General features: G+C 40.6%; 1 protein-coding gene across 1 annotated transcript in view; it reads left to right on the top strand.

The window, feature by feature from the left end:
- The window catches only part of BUB1B (BUB1 mitotic checkpoint serine/threonine kinase B), a 69,874-nt gene that overhangs the window by 45,658 nt on the left and 3,975 nt on the right, over positions 1 to 20,241 (top strand). The window contains exons 19-23 of the mRNA XM_069492230.1: positions 57 to 203; positions 1,011 to 1,153; positions 3,657 to 3,819; positions 4,612 to 4,718; positions 6,133 to 6,299. Coding sequence (XP_069348331.1) covers positions 57 to 203; positions 1,011 to 1,153; positions 3,657 to 3,819; positions 4,612 to 4,718; positions 6,133 to 6,299 — 727 coding nt within the window. The remainder of the gene's footprint in view (positions 1 to 56; positions 204 to 1,010; positions 1,154 to 3,656; positions 3,820 to 4,611; positions 4,719 to 6,132; positions 6,300 to 20,241) is intronic.

Here is a 20,241-nt window from a genome sequence, read left to right as displayed (position 1 = left end):
CTGCCAGCCATAACCATAGATTCTAATTGCACTTATTTAAAAAATATGTCTTACAGGTATCTTCTCAACCTGTCCCATGGGACTTTTATATCAATCTCAAGTTAAAGGAACGTTTAAATGAGGAGTTTCATTTATGCAGCTATTATCAATACCAAGATGGCTGTATTGTTTTGCACCAACATGGAAACTGCTTCACCCTTCAGGTTTGAAATAATACTAAAAACATAATTTAATGTCCTCAAGTAGAGATATTTGTGCTCCATTTAGCAAAGGAACTTAGTACAAAATTTCTGTCAATCTTCTAGAAATAGACCAATTAAATTATAAGTTAAAAGCATTGATCACTTTGTTTTTCCAAGTTACTTTGACCAAAAGCCTCTTTGGGATTTTTTTATACTTTTTATTTTGTCAATTTTCAAACATAAAAGTAGACAGAATTGTACAATGAACACCCATTTAACTATGATAGTCATTAGCTCATGGCCACTCTTGTTTTATCTATACTACCCCCACTGGATTTGTTTTATTGATTGATTGACACGTGTTCTTGCTATGTTGTCCAGGCTGGTCTTGAACTCTTGGGCTCAAGCGATCCTGCCACATCACCCCAAGTAGCTGAGACTATAGGCACATACCACTGCACCTGGATTATTTTTAAAACTCAGACACAAAATATGATTTTATTCTTTGATATGTTCTTAAGAAGGTTTTGCTGCAGATTTTGATAGTAATATGTATTCTCTAAAATGGTTAGAATGAGAGTATTTTAAAACATTTATAGAGCACCTATTATGGGGCAGGCTCATCCTTGATGCCCTTCGTCCATTATCTCATTAAATCATTACAAACAATCTTATGGGAGATCACAGTATTGTTAAAACTGGGACATAGACCCAGACTACATTCTAGTAGAGAACAAGGAAAAGTACAAACTAGCAGTTATCAAGGTATTGAGTATAACTACAATCCACCCAATTTGAGAAATAGTGAATTTTTTGTTCTATTTCCAGGATCTTCTCCCACATGGAGAATTCGTTACCCATGAAATAACAGTGTTGATTATTTATAACCTTTTGACAATAGTGGAGAAGCTACACAAAGCAGAAATAGTTCATGGTGACTTGAGTCCACAGAGTCTGATCCTCAGAAACAGGTTGGTCCTTTTCATTCTCTTATGATTCTGTCACCTTGCTCTTAAAACATGGATAGTTACTAACTTTTTAAAGCCTTTAGATAAATGCCATATTAAGGAACACACTATGTTAAGAGAATATCTGCTACCTAAAAGTCAATAATCAGTGGGAATTGTTTAAAAGAGTTCAAAGAAATAAACACATTGAGGAAATATGTTAATTCAGATAAAAGAATTAACCACCAGTATTGTAATGATTCATGTCAAGAAGAGATATAAAATATGGATATTTTGAGGAATGTAAAGTACATTGTCTCTCTTGTGATTCTGTGCATGAGGCCAGTGCAGATCTAGTAGGGATGGCAGCCAAATTGAGGCACTGTTCAGTTTCATAGACCAAAGCTTAAGTCAGGCCTAACTGAAATGTTAGCCAAGAAAAGTAGGTAAAACCAGACTGCAAATACAAACTATGCCAAGAAAAGGGCCTTATTGTTCAAATTAAACCCAGTTGGTCCATTAGATTCAAGGGGTGGGCACAGAGCAAGAAATAAGAAATGAAGCCCAAATACTAAGAACTGAGAAAACATAGAAAATGTTCAGGCATGAGGAAGGCAAAAACAGTCCAAAATTTTTGCTTTGTGAAAAGAACTAAAGGACCAGCACACTAGTGATCATTGGTCTCATAGTCTTTGAACAGAGCAGCCTGGTTTAAAGATACTACTTTGTCTGCTCAACCCCCTTGTCTTGGGTAAGTAGTTAACTTTCTTTCTGAGATCATTGGTATATACTAATAGCTGGAATCATTCTTCACATTTCTTCTGACTACTTAATCTATAAGAAGAGACTGAATTAGACTCTAAATCATAATTGGCATGGAAATTAAAAAACCCTCAATGTATTTCTGCAGTTATAACTAAAAGAACTTCTTTCCTGAGATAGAGCCCTAAAGGCTTCCCTAGACATAATATAGCAGCATTTTCCTAGGGTACCGTGGGTATTTTGAATGAGACAATTCTTTGTGCAGGTCTGTTCCACGTATTGCAGGATATTTTATATCCACACTCCCCGTTACTCCCCCCAGCCATTGTGACCACCAGAAATCCTTCCATGTTTCCAAATGTTAGAACCTCTGTTACAGTTTTTATTTTCACCCTACTTCACAACTGTACAAGTTCCGAGGACAGTGTTAGAATTCTCAGGGCTACGGAAATTGCAAGCAGAGGTATGTATAGTCTATGTATTTGAACAGCCCTTCTCTTAGCCACCAGGGACTCTGGGAAAGTACATAGTATTAAAAGGACATTGCGTTTTACTTTGTCATTATGTATCAAATTTGACAGGAAATTTCATATTGATTCACAAGGAATTAAAAACCAGAAAGAACCTTTTGAAATGACTTAGTTTAGTTGCCACATATTTTTTGGGAGGAAAATGAGACCTAAAAAAGAATGTCTTACCCATGGTCACAGTAAGTTGGTAGCTGACTAGAGGGCTAAGAGACCTTCATGCTTCTTTTTATTAATCTAAGAAACTTTTTTCTACCTCTCTCAAGTTTTAAAAGCATTTAAAAAATATATTATAGACTTATGGTGGCCCAAAGAAAAAACTGGATTTTGTGCCAAGGAAAAATGGGAGCAATTGTTAATTTTAAGATAAAATTAACAAAACAATTCTGTGCTGTGGAGGTATGTGGTTGGAGTAGTTAAAGCCTGTATTTAGGAATATAGGACATGCACCAATATCAGTCAAGAATTTGAGGGAACTAATTGAGAAAAACAGACAGACAAAAGAATACATGAAAACCGTCCATTCTTTTCTATCAGGTAAATAGTTCCTGTATCTCCTTGGAGGATTGCTTTATTGCATGGAATGGATAAACCCAAGGAAAATATAATTAATCAATAGTGAACTGGTATTATAAAGTGTTTTTTAAGAAGAGTTGGAATTACAGAAAGAGTAAGATAGAATATGGTGTTAGTTTAATAGAAATAGAAAATTTTACAACGTAAGTAGCACTTTACAAACAAAACAGACTTGTATTATTTTCCATTACACTCTAGAAGGAAGAATCTGAGTGATACTTGGCAAGCTTATCAAGAATAATAAACAAGAAAGGCAATGACAACTATAAAAGCTAAATTTCTTCTGTCATGTATATAACATGACATTCCTGTCAGTATATAAATCATTGCTATTATACATGTTAATGTGTACAGGATGGGCAGAAGCTTCTCCTTCCAGTACTTACTGTATATGACATGGAAACTTGATAAATGTTTGGTGGTGACCATGCACTGTGGTTTAAATATACTTTGTGTCACCAAACTGATCTTGACATGCCTTCCTCATCTGGGTGGACACTGCCACTGCTCTTTCAGGTGCATTTTCACAATTAACCACTGGAGGGAGCTGTTGGCATAGCAAAAACATACCTGCGGTACCTTTTTTTTTTTTTTAAAGACCAGCTATGCAGCTTCTTTCATGGCCTATTTTTATTATCTCTTTCTCTTAAATCTGGGCTCAGTGTCGACGATCACTATGATTATAATCAAGCTTTGAAGATAGTAGACTTTTCCTACAGTGTTGACCTTAGGGTGCAGCTAGACGTGTTTACCCTTAGCGGCTTTCGGACTGTACAGATCCTGGAAGGACAAAAGATCCTGGCTAACTGTTCTTCTCCCTACCAGGTAAGTGTAAAACCAGCCTGAGCAAATATGGAGAGGGTTTCTTAATCTCTTTATTGTCTAGATAAGCTATATAAGCTAGTGTTTACTGGTATTGACTCTCTCAGAATGGATGACCTAGTTTTCAGATATCACCAAGTCAAGCAAAACGTACCATTTTTCTGTTACAACGCTGAAGAATATGCACATACACGTGCAAACATCACTAACTCAGTAACTTAAGTGCCAGGGCCATATCTACCACTTTACCATCCATGTAATCTTATAAGTTATTTTCTATGATCATCTCTGTAAAATAAGGATAACAGTCTGTGCTCTGTATACCTGAGAATTGTTGTGAGGATTAAATGAAATAATGTATATAAAAAGAACATTAGGACAAATGTAAAGTGTTTTATATGGTGGCATTATATGCAAAAATTCCTTCTAACTCAGCTCTAGACATAAGGCATTTGCTGATTGAATGTGTAGCATGAACCTGAACTCGTCATCTGGACCACATTTAGATCACAGCTGGAGTTCATATAAATCCAGTGGGTCTACAAATTTGAATTTGATAGTCCAGATATTTTGTCATCTTTTGTTCTTAAGGATAATTCCTAGAGTTGGCTCTGTTGATCACTTCTTTGGGGAGCTTTTCCCTTTACTGTAAGGGTAAGGAGCAGTGTATGAAAATGTATGTCGTAAAATAAACTTAGTTAAGCATTGTTAATGCCTTTCAACTTTCTACATAAATAAGCTGCCATGGTAGAGACAGAGGATTATTTTAGCTGATGGTACTTTTTGTGATTTCAGGTAGACCTGTTTGGTATAGCAGATTTAGCACATTTACTATTGTTCAAGGAACACCTACAGGTCTTCTGGGATGGGTCCCTCTGGAAACTTAGCCAAAATATTTCTGAGTAAGTATTGGTGATTTCAGGGTCTTTGCCTGTCCACAAAATTTTTTTCTTTCCCTTGGATGCTCTCTCTGCTTTGGCAGCCTTTGTTTTCTTAATCCAAATGCTATGAGTCCAGTAATTTCAGCCAGTTTTCATTAGAGTATCAGTGTAGCACCTAGTGTAGGATAAAGGAATTGCTAATTAAAGATAAGACTCAAACTATTCAGACTTCAGGACAGCATTCTGAATCTAGGTGTCTCATACAGACTGTAATTATAGTATGGAAGCTTCTCAGTTTAGAAGTGTTAAAAGAAACATTTTGTGAGGATGATTTTCTAACCAATTGATATTAGTCTTAAACCCCCTTTTAATAGCTATCATTATCAAAAGTATTAAGCATCTCTCAAAGAGAGTTACATTTCTAAAGTATATACTAATTTTAGGCTGTTATTTATCCAATGAGTGGTAGAACCAAACCAGAGAATTGAATCTCCTGGTGAAGAAGTAAGTGTTCTCTGAATAAGAGCTGCTTTGTCTCAGAACCTTAGTACTCTCTGAAGCCTGCTCATAAAACTTACTTAAATACCTGTGTTCTACGTTAGCTTATCTTAGATAATAACTTCCCAGCATAAACTGACCAATCTATCACTTATTGGTACATTCTTTGGTTAAAAAAAAATCACTCTTGAAGATTTAATGCCCTTTTTCCATTTTCCCCTCTAAGCAATTGAATTGTGTTGTTTTCTTTATTTAATTCAGAACTTGGCCAGTCTTATTTGTCTCTTACTTGTACTTTTAAAATAGACTTGGGATTTAATGTACGACGTAAAGGATAGAGTTAGGCATCTCCAGGTGGTGGTGGTCCGGGCAGGTCTGGGTAATGCAAGCAGAAACAGGTGGGGTCAGTTGTGGTTTCCTAACAGCCCTGCCTTACACAATAATAGAAGTTTCTCTGATAAAAAGAAAATAATAATAAGCAAAGCCATAAACATAGATTTAAGCAGCAATTACTTCAGTCAAGTTTAGGATTGTCAGAGAATTGTGAAGATGATAAACCATTGGGGTGGGGGAGGGAGCTGTAGTTTTTAATGTCCTAGACTCTACGAAAATTAGAAAAAGGAAATAAAATTCCTTTTTCTTCTATTTGTAAAAGAAAAGTGCTACATCTTGGCACACAGGAAATTTATAGATTGAGACAAGAGAACTTCTTTCTCTTTATGTACATTGTATTATGGCTTTTCCCACTATGGCAGCCTTTTTTTGTAGTTCTTCCCTGGGCTTTCAAAGGACTATTTGAATGCTCTCTAACCCTAGGGTTCTGGGTATTACCTTCTTAAGTCATCTTGGTGCCTAAATGTACCACTGAGTTAAATACAAAAAGAATTCTAATTTTCATATGCCTAATCTTGATGGAAATGGTTTTATATATTTTTAGGGTAAAAGATGGTGAATTGTGGAATAAATTCTTTGTGCGGATTCTGAATGCCAGTGATGAGTCCACAGTGTCTGTTCTGAGGGAACTTGCAGCAGAAATGAATGGGGTTTTTGACACCACATTCCAAAATCACCTGAACAGAGCCTTATGGAAGGTAGAGAAGCTAAGTTTGCTCTTTTAGCAAGACAGTCAAATCTCACAGACTACTGCCTAAAAGCAATGGTTGTATAGTGGAACACTGAAACTGTATATGCAATAGTTTAATTTAGGACACATTTAGATACACTACCAATGCTTTTCTACTTTTTGGTAGAGGCTATCTCTAAGTAACTCACATTTTTTACACAGCAATGTACGTATTCATGGCCTTGTCTAACTTTAACAAAGAACTGTCTTATTCTAAACAGACTCCATACAAATGGGTACCTTGTTGTCATTTAACCCATTTGTCTCTACTTTTCCCTGTACTTTTCCTTTTTGTAATTTGTAACATGTACTCTTATGATCACCATGTATTTTGTAAATAATAAAATAGTGTTTGTTAAATTTGTGCTTCTAACATTTTATCTACTTTTTGCAAATTAAGATAATAAATGGCAATTTTGCAGAGAGGAGTTATTTTACCCTAGAAATTTGTATATCCTGGACTTGGAACCATTATGATAGGATTATAACAAGATAAAATAGCCAATCATTCCTTTAGGTGTTTCCAATCTTCCAGTAAGTGGTCTAGATTGAAAAGTAGGTAAAATGATATACATAAGACCAAATTTTCTTAAATTTCAGATGGTAAAACCACATATGTGGCTTATATTTTAATGATTTTACTTTTATTCACCAAGCCCTTGGTCTATTTATATAATCTAGTGGTGTTGCTGCTACTGGGTCTCTTGCTTAGGAACGTGGCTGTTAGAAATGAAAAGAAAAGGTTTTCAACAGGGTTTAGCAATCTTTCAGAAATGGAATAATCATTCTATCACAAGCAGAATGACTTGGAGGGGGCAAACGTCAGTGAAGAAATAAAAGGAAATTTTGTTTGAAAGATTTGAGGAAGCGGAGGTCAGAATAAAAATATAACTTTAAAGCATGAACTAATTTGAGAGAGAATAGGCCTAGATGTGAAGTATTGGACACCCAAAGGGAGGCATGAATTACACCTGGCCTTGGGGATAGAAAAGGAAATTGGTAGAAAAGAACAGTAAAAAGTATCTAATTATATGTTTTATATGTAAATATCAAAGATTATCTATGTTCCTCCATGCTAGTGCCTGATTTTTTTTTTTTTTTCACTCTAATTGTCACTGTTACTGCTGTAAGATTGCTGGAAAGCAGAAAATCCTAAGTATGTCTCAGCTAAAAATATTTAAGCAGATATGGTTGAAGCACTGAAACATGACTTAATTTGAAAGATAATCAACTTAGAAATATTTGCTCTTAACCAAAATACAGCTCTCCAAACATTCTCACATTTGCTTCTCCCACTGATAGTATCAAATGATACGTCTGTATCTTTCACATAATCAAATCCCCTCCCTCTCTGCTCTCCTCATTTCTCAATCCACTGCATTGACACACAAAGCCATTAGTCTGAGGCTGGACAGTAAATTTAGATTCCTCCTTAATATAGGCTTAGCTACTATCTAGTAAATTCTTCATCAGCCTTGACAGCAGGCTATTATATGGATAAAGCTTTGTTTCTGAGGAAGGGGAGGGGAATCTGAGAAAGCTACTTTATAAGAAAGCTGTTTGCCACCGCTTCTTCCATTCCCCATCTCCTTCAAACCCAGCCCGTCTTTTTAGAAGGGAGAAAAGGGTACCCGACCAATTAGGACCTATGATGTCTTAGGTTTTCTCTTTGCCTAAACATAAAACCATAAAGAGGGATCTTTTCCATTTTGCTTATATTTTCTGCTTATTTGTCTTGGGAGAAGGAAACCTTTCTTTTTCGGCAGAAGCTTCAAATGGTTCTTATTTCTTGTTTCACTAAGGCAGGAATAGTGTAACAATGGACCTGGGCCAGGGGTCGGGGAGACACAGCTGAAAAGACATGATTTTTACTTTTGTTTGAAGAGACCATGGAATATATCGTACTTCACCATTCACAAAGCATTTGTACATCCATCACCAATCTCACACCATTGTTAGAGCCTTCATACTCCTACGACAGTTGTATAAGAAACCTTCCACCAAGTCAAAGTGCCCTGATGTCAAACCTGAGTCTAAAGCAGTAGGACTTGAGACTGTTGGTTGAGCTATTATCTCAAGGTAAGAAAGCCTTTCAGAGGGTTAGCACAAGATTCTTTGAAATAACTCTTGTTGATGTCTTTAGGCCGAAATCTTTAAGCAAAGACAACAAAGCTTTTCTGTTGCATCTGAAACTAAGGAATTCTTCCTCCAGCTGTACCAGTTCTCTCAATGTGCCAAAATTTGCTTTTAATCTGGCTCCTAAAATTAAGACTTCCCCGGTGAGGAGAAAGCATTTAAAAAAAATTTTTTTTAACATAGCAAACTTCAACCTTAATAGGGTCCATTGTTCTGCCAAAGACGTAAGAAGCTAATGAATATTTAATAGGTTAAAGGTAGCATTTTAAATCAGTATGAGGAGGGATGGATTATTCAATAACTGGTGTTGAAACAATGAATTAGAGCTCAAACTCTAGTGCCGCCACTAGTTCATACAGCACCTTTGTGCAAACTAGACAAAGACCCCTTCCTCTAGGATTCAGTACCTCCCATGCACTATAGCTTGATTGAATCTCAGTCCCTACTTGCCCTGTCAGCCTGGCGTTCTTCTGCAGCAAATAAATTGTGCATCCTTAGGCAGTGTTCTTAACCTGTTTCACTGCTTATCCACAAAACAATTTTGGATAGATCAAAAATTTTAATGAAAATATAAAGTACTAGGGGATTTTGTAATCTTCTGTCTGTGTAATATAAAATCAAGATATAAACAAGAAGATTGCTATTATTATAGTAGATAGTTAAAATATATCCCTCCTATCCCTCCCTCCAAAAAAATACAAACACCATAAACTCGAACTAGGAAAAATTACTTGCAACAAATGTTTGCATTATTTTTAATGTGCATTATCTCAAGGTCTCCTGGCTGATCTCTTCTCCTACCACCTCCAGCCAAATCAGAACTCTCCGATGGCTTCCCATCTCACACAGCCCAAACTCCAGACTTCATCATGGCCTACAAGACCCTAACCGATCTGCCCCTACTCTTTCTCTGACCCCTTTCCTTGCTCACTCTAGTCTGTCTACCTCCTTGCTGCTCCTCAAAGGTGCCAACTCATTTCCCTCTTTACAGCCTTTTTGTTTGCTGTTTCTTCTGCCTGGAATATTCTTTTCCTGATCTGCATGTGGATTCCTTCCTTACTTCCCCCCAGGTAGGTGTCTTTTTAAGTGTCCACTCTGTGAGAGAGGCCTTCCCCTGACCATTCTGTACAAAATAGCATCCCACACACACTGCTATTACTTTCCGTCCCTTTTACCCTCCTTTATTTTTCTCCATAGCACCTGTCACCCCTCACGTGTGTATGTGTATATATACACTTTCCTCCCTGTATCTCACTACTGCAGTTTAAGCTCCTTAAGGGCAGGATTTTCTTTTTCTGTTTTAACCTCAGTGCCTTGAACAGCGCCTGAATGAATAAAACAGTTTTACCTAAAGTACAAAGAATTCTTAAAAGTTAAAAGATAAAAATAATATAAAACCAATGCAAATAGGCAAAAGACATGAATAATCCACTAAAAAACTTTAATGGCTAATATGCAACCTCATTGCCAATTAAATAAAATGCAAAATAAACCAGAAATTGTCATCATTCACAGCAAGTTGTTGAAAATTGTATTTGTGAGGATGAGGGCATTGGGCAATAGGCTTTCATATAAGTTGGGATACAGATTGGTATATTATTATAAGTCAATTTAGCTATATTTATTAAATTTAAATATTCCCTGTAACTGAGAAATTTTTCTAGAATTTATCTCACAAAAACATTGACACACGTGCTTAAAGAGAAAGCACTGTTTGATATATTTGTCTTCACTGCTTCCAAGGCTCATTAGTCCCCAGAGTGATAATCCATGTGACAGGCCCTGGAAAAGTAGGCCTGGAACGAGTGCCAAGGTGCCAGCAGACCACTGCTGTAGGCTTCAGGGCGCCTCACGGTGGGGAAGGCCCTTCCGGTTTGCCATGGGCCTTCTTGTAGGTGGCAGAACCTGAGTTAGGCAGAGACATTTTCAGACTGTGTTTAAAAAACCTGGGGTCGGGGGAGGGGAGTGACTGCCTTGGAGAGAATGTATGGGAGGGGAGAGAGGAAAGAATGAGGCTTTTACTTTTCAATTTGTATATTTATGAACATTTTGAGTTTTCTGAACACGTACACACATTGTTTCTTTTTTTTTAATGTTTACTGGAATAATCTAGGCCAAGAAATTACGGACCATATTTTTGGGGTTTTTTGCACTCTGTTATAAAAAATAAAAAGCCTTATAAGTGTTAGTTTTTTTAAAAACTGGGAAATTTAGGAAGCTTTATTCAAATATAAAAGCAAGGTTGATTTGGAATTAAAATGAGTAAAAATAATTTAAATCATTGAAGATAATATATAAACTTATTTTTAGTATGCTGAAAATTCATGTTTAAATGTTTTATAATGTTCTGTTAGATGCTTTATAAAATTACCATCTTTCTACTATTACAACTTCTGTGAACAAGGCATTGAATTGCATAAAATCCAACGTTTTCCTAAACAAAATACATTTTATAAATACATATAAAAACTTAAATTTCCACAATCTGATGTTGTATGTTTAAGGAAGAAACAGTGATGAACTTAGGCTAAATTCTATAAACATGTGCATCTTCTCCCCATCTAAGCACACTGCTCCACTAACCTTGCTTCTTGGAGGCTCCGGGCAAGCCTTCAGCTGCTGAGCAGCATGGTCCCCTAGGTGCACATCAGCCTCTCCATGGGAAATAGCGACTGCCCAATCACACTGCTAGTTCTTAAACCCCTTGCGAGCAAGGGACTATATGCCTATTATTTTATATACTCCCAGAAATTAGCACAGTTCTCAATAAGAAGTAGTGAATTAAAATATTGGAAAAGAGCAGCCACAAGTTCAGAAACCAGTTATATTGGAGACTTGGTGAAGGAAAAAGATCTATCCTAGGCTCTAGATGTGGCTGGAATTGTAATCTCACTTTCATTTTTTTTTCTTTTTTTTCTTAGTAAAAGGTCTTTAAACTTTTACTTCTTTCATTTTTAGGTACTACTTTATATATGTTTAACATGTTATAATTGACTGCTGACCTTACATTGTGATACACTTCATTGTCCTATTACTCCTTTTTAAATTAAATGTTGTTTTCACAGGCATAATCCACCAAAATGTGTACTTTCTTTATTTCCTATGTGTGTTTAATTCAGCCTCACATTCAGTTGAAACAGTTATATGAATCAATGCATGTTGTATTTTCAAAGTAGTTTAATTTTACTGGCCTGGTCATATGATGCATTTTATTTAATTGTTTCAGTCCTGAAATTAACAAAGGGAGGATAGCATTTTATAAAAACAAATACCAAGTAAAATCTGTGCACAAAAAGATGTATATGCATTTGTTTGCTTTTGCATTTTAAAGTTGGAAAAAATCTGGTATCGCTAGAATAAAGTGGTAACAAAATTGAAAACGATGACACATGAAGCTTCAATGATGTTGGCCCATTCAAGGAAATGATAGCTAAGGGTGAGTGAGTGTGTGGTGCAGTGGGTAGAGGAGGCCCGGTGAGTCAAGGGAGTCAGGCTGTCAGAAATATGACCTAGGCAGAGTAGACCAAAGTCAACTAGCATTGCTATGAGGGACCTTCCAGATCAAGTGTACCCCATCACTGAACAGATAAGAAAGCTCAAGACTCACTCAAGACTCACCCAGACTGGCATCTTCAGTATCCTGGCACATGGACCAGTGGTTGGGATTCCATGGGGTAGGCCACTGGGGGCAACTGGGGACAGCCCCCTAGCTCCCACCTGACATTGCTCTGCTGCATTATATTAGTTGCCTTGGACTTGTGTGTGTGTGTGTGTGTGTGTGTGTGTGTGTATAAACACATACATATATATATATGCCTTACCTCTCCAACTCAGATGAGTTCTCTTTAAGGGCAAGTTCTCTGTCTTTTTATACCCTGGTTAGGACTTGCATGTATTGCTCACATTATAGGGGGTCAACTTTACAGGCCCAGAACTTCCTCAGTATTGAGGTGGCTCCCTGCCTATGGTGCCAGACCAAACGCTAACAGGGTAGTTAGAAATTCTGCCTTTAAAGCCAGATTGCTTGGATTTGAATCCTACCTGTGTAGCATTGAACAAGTTACTTAACCTCTCTGAGCCAGTGTCATCCTCTTTAAGGATAACCCATGTACCCACTTTACAGAGTATTGAGATCTAAAACTTTTAGCACATATATTTTGTAGATGCTTGTACTGATTTAAGTCTAATGTTGTTTAATGGTCTGAGGTTCTCTGGAAACCTCTTAAATAGAGTGGGATCCCAGCTAGTTGACTGGAGCCTTACTGTCTATTGACTTAATTCACATACACAATTAATTCATGTATCATAGCTAAACCTGTGATATGATAAAGGTAGGTGAAAGAAATGCGGTGTTCTGTAATCTAAAGATATGGGGAAATTAGTTGTGTCTATTGGGAGTAAGCTTCAGGGAACCAAATATTTGTACTAAAAGAAGACAGTCTCAAGATCAGCCAAATACCAAGGTATCAGGAGTCCATCTGGTTCCCACTTTTCAGTCCAGAGGATCTCTGGCTCGCAGCTGTGCTGCTTCCCTGCCATGTTCAGAGCGCAGGAATCTTCAGAACACTGCCTCTGGTCCTGTTTGCTCTGATGACCAGGCAGGGTCTTGCTGTCCACCAGCCACCTACAGATGCATCTTACTCCTCTCCTCTTCTCTCTCTTCCTCTCCCCCACCAGGGGAAATGGCTTTCTGGCTTAGGGAACACAGCCTACTGACCCCGTTTAAGGCCGAGACATTTGGTCTCTTCCTGAAATTCTTTTCCTGCCAGAGCTCAGGCTTTTGGAACTACAGTCATGCACCACACAACAACGTTTCCCTCAGTGACAGATTGCATATATGGTGATGATCCCATAAGATTATAATACCAATATTTTACTGTACCCTTCTATGTTTAGATACACAAATATTTACCATTGTGTTACAATTGCCTGCAGTATTCAGTACGGTAACATGCTGTACAGGTTTGTAGCCCAGGAGCAATAGGCTACACCACGTAGCCTAGGTGTGTAGTAGGATATGCCATCTAGTTTGTGTAGGTATACTCTGATGTTCCCACAATGATGAAGTCACCTAACAATGCACTTCTCAGAATGTATCCCTGTCGTTAAGTGACGCATGACTGTATTTCTATTTTATGCTCTGCTACGTCCCTCTCCTGAGCCAATGAATAAAAGGTGATCACTTGCTTAATAGGAAAAAGGACAAGGGAAATATAGGAAGCCCTGTGAACTCAATTCAGAAACTGGAAAACCTGGGCTCAAATGCCAGCCCTGCTCCTTACCAGCTAGCTGCTTGATCAGGTTAGGTCAGTCTGCTTTGCTTTCCCATCTATAAGCTAGTATGGATGGCTCCTACCCCAAAGGGTTCTTGTGAGAATTAACTCCATATGGTTGTTGACCATGAAAGTTCCTTGGCTTATAGCGAGCAGCAGATTCATCTCTGCCAACCCAGCATCCTGCCCAGAGCCGGGCACACAGGAGTCAGTAGGAACTGGTGTAAACCCTTGTGGAATCTAAGGCACTATTGAGTGAGATGCCTGACATTCTTATTTACTCAGGCCTCCAGCTGCAACCTGTTCACTCCTGTTTTACTTTGTTGAAACGTGTTCATTTTTCCCCTCCAAGGCAGCAAATATCTTGGAATGCAGCAAAAAAGATTAGCCAATAAATATTTATTAAGCTCTACTGTGGGCTCCACATTGATGACTGGCACCATGAAGCATATAAAGAAATGTAAGGCATGCTCACTTCCTTCAGGGAGCTTATAATTTAGAGAAACGGGGTATAACAACATAAAAGCCAACAGAACATAAGAGAAAAATAAGTCAGTCAAAACCAGACATCTCGAGGAAAGCCACGAGCAACAGCTGAAGGAGTGGAGCAGATAATATGTGTTGGAACTCTCAGAGGAAGTAAGGCCAGTGTGGGTGGGGGGTGTCCCAGAAGCCATCATGGCATGCTAGGGGTTGGAGCTGGCTTATATTAGATACATAGTTTGCAGTTGCAAAAATTGGAAAAACAACCCAAAATATCTTAAGGGTAAGAATATCTGTTATCTCACATAACAGCAAGGCTGCAGCGTCACAAAGGGCCCAAGTTGTTTCCACCTGTCTGTTCACTCACCCTCAGCATGGGGGCTTCCATCCCCAGGCGGTCCCCTTGTGGGTCCCAGTTGGCTACCACAGTTCCAGGCTCAGCATCTTAGAGCAGCATAAGGAAACTTTTCCCCAAAACCCTCCCAGCCCACTTCCTCTCATGGCTCTTGACCAGATTTTCACATATCTGGGGACTAAGCCAATCCCTGGCAAAGGGAAAGGATTTACCACAATTGGTTTAAAAGAATTAAGAGTCACCCCTGGGGCTGGCTAGGGGTGGAAAGGAATGTACATTCCAATAAATCGAGTTTCTTCCAGCAAATGAGAAGGGAGGTGAGATGGACTTGGAAAGGCAAGCACCAGGGTGTGCTGCATAGGTAGTGTTGGGAGGGAAAAAGGAAGGATAATAACAGCTCCTACCCGGATGTAAATTTCATGAGGGCAGGTGCTGGCCTTGTTCGCTGAGTTATCCCCAGCACCTAGCATAGCGTATGGTACCTAGCAGGCACCCCCATGGGTATTTGTGGGATGGATTAGTTAACAGTCTTGTGAAGATTAAATGAGTTAGTGTATGGCAAGTGTCTAGCACAGTGCATAACCTACAGTATGTGCTCAAAAAAATCGCTTTTAGCTGCAGCCATTGTAGAGATGTCGAGAACACTCTACAGGTGTCCTTTTGTTGCTTTGGGTTTACCAATAGCCCTCACTCATCACAGAAGCTGAGGTGTGGCAAGGAGACTCTGCTTCTGGCGGACTGGCACTGGGGCAGCAAAGGGACGTCCTCTGCTGGAAAGGGACGCACTGTGAGTCAGGACGTGGGACTCTGGTTTGCAGCTGTGCTCTGACTGGCTTCTGAGCAGCTCCTCACATTGCCACTGACTCCTCAGAGTCCAGCCGGGCGGCCCCCCTTGGGCCAGCCTCACTCCCAAGGTTGTCTTCCTGGAGCAGTGCCCCTTTCACTGACAAAAGGCTTTCCTTTTTCATCTCGTCCCTGCTGAAGTCCCAGCCAGGTTTTGGTAGTGCCCCCCCTCCCCTGCTTTTTCCTGCTGTGACAGATGGGCCAGCCCCTCCCATAGGGGCTGCCCCCAGGAAAGGCTCATCCGAGCGACTGGCCTCTGCGGGCCTCCGAGCATGGAGAGCTGACTCCCTCCTGAGGCTTCAGGTCCGCCAGCCACAGAGCCAGGCACGTCCCTTTCAGCAGCACTCACAGCCCCTGTCGCAGCAGGCTCTGGCCAGACCCTGACTGGGCGGCTCCCTTTCAGGAAGTTCCTGCCTCAGCCACAGGGTGTCACAGTGAAAGCCAGGGCTTTGCAACCAAACCCTGGCTTTGCCACTTAGCTGATTTGGGACAAGTTATTTTAAACACGTTGAGCCTCAGACTTCTCTCTGCAACTTGGGATAATAATACCTACCTCGTGGTGTTTTGGGGACGCAGTGAAGTAACTCGCCGGATGGAAAGGGCCTCACCACGCCACGCCTGACATGTGAGCTGCTTTACCGAAGGGGTTTCTGCTGCCACCTCCATCTCGTGAAACCAAGTATGTTCGCAGTTCCACACTCCTGGTCCTGGAAAAAAGGATGCCATTCCCATTTACTTACTTGCAAAATCCGTTTTCCTGAGGGAAAACTCTTCCGGAGGTCGGCAGCAGAGTCCTTGTCAGGGTCACTCCTAATCCTGAGGAGATTCTGGCCCGTGCTCCCCTCCTTCATGTTTTCTATAGCTTTGTGGCCAGAAATTGGGCAAAATGGTGCCCCCTGCTGCCCTCTTCTCTGTCTCCTCACTGCCCATGCCCCGGCACCCTCTCTTCTTGCTTCCCCATCGCCCCAGGGGCAGGGGCACGTTAACCGGTGTCTCAGGGAGTCATCCCCAGACGGTGCCAGGTTCCTTCCCCTGCCATTGGTGCCCAGGCAGGGTCTGCAGCCCGGACTGGGCATCAGAGGGCTCATCCTTCCCTCCTTGCTTGTGGGCAGAGGGCAGTGGCCTGGCAGCAAGTTCTGTTGGTCAGCAGCAGTAGTAACTCCTTGTACTCCTCCTCCTCAATGTGGCTGGAAAAAGAGTTCTTGCAGAAATTCTCTAATCTGCAGCCCCGCAGGCACTCCTACGTACCACGGAGCATGTGGAGAGAATCCCACCAGTCACACACCTTGCCCACGGGAGGAAGGGGAGGCAGAGCAGCGTCCCTATCTGACAAGACCCTAAGCTTTCTTCCCACTGAGGACCCCAGGACTTGAATTGGTCATCCCCCCCTTGCTGCCAGCACCTTGGAGAGGGGCAGGTGCCCTGGACGTGTCTCTGCACCCCCAGCACTCCATTTGCCAAGCAGGAGGCTTGGGAAAATCTGAAGGTGGGGCCCCTGCTTCTGGCCTAGACCTCCTGGAGGCCCAGGGCTGAAGGCACCTCCAACATAAGGCCAGCTCTGGAGTGCGGGACACACAGGCCTCCAGTGGCAACACCTGCTCATTAATCCAAGTTCTTCCTTTCCAGAGCCTGCCCTGGTTTGGGATGGTGAGAGGCGAGGTGGGCAGAACCTGTTCCTCCCTTCCTGGCCCCGCGGTGAAGGCGTTGATTAGCGTAGGCAGGTGGAAACAGGCCCGGCACAGCCACCAGGAAGGCCTGCGTAAGCACCTTTGTACATGCAGCACAAGCAGGGTGGGGAGTGTGGTGAAGAATCTAAAGATCTAGAAAAATTTGGCAGTAAAAGGGAATTTTTCCCACACACTGGAGCCCTAGCCCTAGTTTTTAAAAGTTTTTATTCTTTGGGCTTAGGAAACATTGTTTGATGAAAATTTTAGGACCTCATTGTTACATGGCCTTTCTGGAACACATCCCCAAATGATTTCTCAAAAATCATGCAGTGGGATGATGTTGATATCAGCTGAGGCCAACTCACCAAAATGATGCAGGTTCCACAAATTACCTTTGAGGCTACAAGTACTATTAAAAGCAGTCCATTAACAAAAACAGGAAAGTAAAAGCCTTTATTAAGAAATTGTAGGCCGGGCGTGGTGGCTCACGCCTGTAATCCTAGCACTCTGGGAGGCTGAGGCGGGTGGATTGCTCGAGGTCAGCAGTTCGAGACCAGCCTGAGCAAGAGCGAGACCCCGTCTCTACTAAAAATAGAAAGAAATTATATGGACAACTAAAAATATATATAGAAAAAATTAGCCGAGTATGGTGGCGCTATGTAGTCCCATGTAGTCCCAGCCACTCGGGAGGCTGAGGCAGTAGAATCGCTTGAGCCCAGGAGTTTGAGGTTGCTGTGAGCTAGGCTGATGCCACGGCACTCACTCTAGCCCGGGCAACAGAGCGAGACTCTGTCTCAAAAAAAAAAAAAAAAAAAAAAAAAAAAAACCACACACACACACACAAAAGAAATTGTAAAGACACTGGCTCGACTGATTCACACTGCCGCAAATCCCTGGGAGTCAAGATTCAAAGGCAGAGATGTCCGTGGTGACACTGCCCTTGACCGAATTACACATACATCACACTCAGGGCTGGCTGCTAGAATGGGCCTGCCACGGGCAGCAAAAGGAACACAAAGGCCTGTGAGAAGGGAAGGCTGAGTTCCAGTCCTGACTGCCTTGAATTTCCTCTGCGGTTTTGCTGAGTCATTTAATCTCTGGGGGCTGCAGTTTTCTCACCTGTAGAAGGAGGGTGGGGCTGATGATCCTAGAGTTCCTCTCAGCACTGTGATTCATGTTTTCTAAGTAAGGGTGGCTACAGTACAGAACCTCTTCAGATAGATGTTCATTCATCCATTCAAAAAGTTGACGTGAACATCTGCTCTGTGCCAACCACCATGCTGGGCTTCCTGCCGTGGAGAGCTCACAGTCTACTGGGGTTAGCAGAGAGGTGACTCCACCGGTATGAAGGAGGGTGTGTGGCACACAGCACAGGCATCTGCCGGCCTGCCCCCTGCAGCAGGCAGCCAAGCCTTTGCAGAGCTTCTTCCTATGGCCAGCAGATCCCCGCATTCTAAACCTGTAAAAATAAAAATGGATCTAAGTGTGCAGATACTCTCACCAAATCAAGAAGTCATGCAACATGATAGAGTAGAGGAACTGGTCTCAGTTTTCAGACCATCAGTTTCGAAGTCCACGAAGACAAGAAGAATCCAAGAATCAACCATTACTGGTTTTCACACTCAGGAATTGAAAGCGATTAGAAAAAGTAGCAAAGATGCTATGGTGACCCATTGGCTGGTTTTTGGCTTCCAGCATCCATTCCACTTTCCTTTAGTAGCAGCACCCTGATTTTCCTCCCTACATCGTGTGATAACAGAAGCACTGTCTCCAGGATACACTCCCCTCCACCAGAGTGAGAGATAGGCACATGACCTGAGCCAGCCAATCACACTCTCTCCCTGCAGGGACACAGGTAGACGGCGTGGTGGGAGGATCTTCGTCCTGGTGTGGGGATCTGTAGAGACTGTGGGGTCAGTCCTGAGGCTTGGAGACCTCTGGACTGCCCTGGCTTCTGTCCTGGACTTGATTCTCCAGGCTGGTGGCCAGAGAATCTAACTGATGCAGAGATGGGGGAGATGGTTTGTTTTGTTCTCAGTTTCTTCATAAAATGACTATTATCTCTATCTGCCAGACACTGTAGCAGAAATCTGAAAACATGATTTTTCTTGATATATGACATTGTTGATGGTTTCTTCAAGAATTCCTGCCTGCTTCTCATAAACTGGCAGAAACTTAGAAAGGTTACATTTCTTAAAGAGAGTCATTGTAATTATTACCTGAATAAATTAGTGTTTTAAATTTAATATATATACTGCCTTATAACATATATACATATATATAAAATATATGCTGCCTTAGCTTCTTCACATCTTCATGTTGCCCTTCCCTTTAAGACATAACATTTCTGGAAATTGGGAAGACATGAAGGCAGAAAAAGTATTTTCTATAATCCCCACATTGTCTTAAAATGGAATTTGTGGGAGGAAATGTTCAAATATACAAGTTTTAAGTATTCTTCACAGCTCTGGAGATTCTACATAAGTTTTTAAAGCATACACTCTTATTTATTTTTAATTCTGTATTTTAAAAATACAAAACCAGTATATGTTCGCTGAAAATTTCAAACAATGCAAAAAGTATAAAAAGTCATAAGTGAAAGACCCCTCTCACCATTGCCACCCCCAGGGATAACCACAATAACATTTGTTGTTAAACATACACTATATAAATATCTTTTATTTTTTAACAAATATGGGATAATGCCATCACGTTGTTCAGCACGTGGTCTTTTCTCTCAACTATCATTGTCATCCTTCCTCATACAAACAGACTGATCAAGCTCATTCTTTTTAAGGCTGCAGATACTTCATTGCATAGGGATGTACCATCCCATATTAATCAGTCCCCTGTTGATGGACATTTTGATGGCTTCCAATTTTTTGCAGATACAAACAGTGATATGATGAATATTCTTATACAAATATCTTTGGGTCCATGTGCAACTATTTCTTAACATGGATTCCTAGAAGTACATTTGCTGGATAAAGTGTATGCACATTTTGAAATTTTGATCAAGACTGTAAAATTGCTCTCCAAGTAGGTTGTACCAATTCACTCATACCTGCCATGTTTTTCCCCCTATGATGGTATATCCCTTTTTAGTTTGCATTTCCTGGATCATTAGAGAGATAGAGTAAAAGTGGATTATTTATAACTACTAAGT

This window comes from Eulemur rufifrons, chromosome 2 (genome assembly GCF_041146395.1).
Source record: "Eulemur rufifrons isolate Redbay chromosome 2, OSU_ERuf_1, whole genome shotgun sequence".
Lineage (NCBI taxonomy): Eukaryota > Metazoa > Chordata > Mammalia > Primates > Lemuridae > Eulemur > Eulemur rufifrons.
Note: the sequence above shows the minus strand (reverse complement) of the source record. Positions and strands in the feature narration are given on the sequence as shown.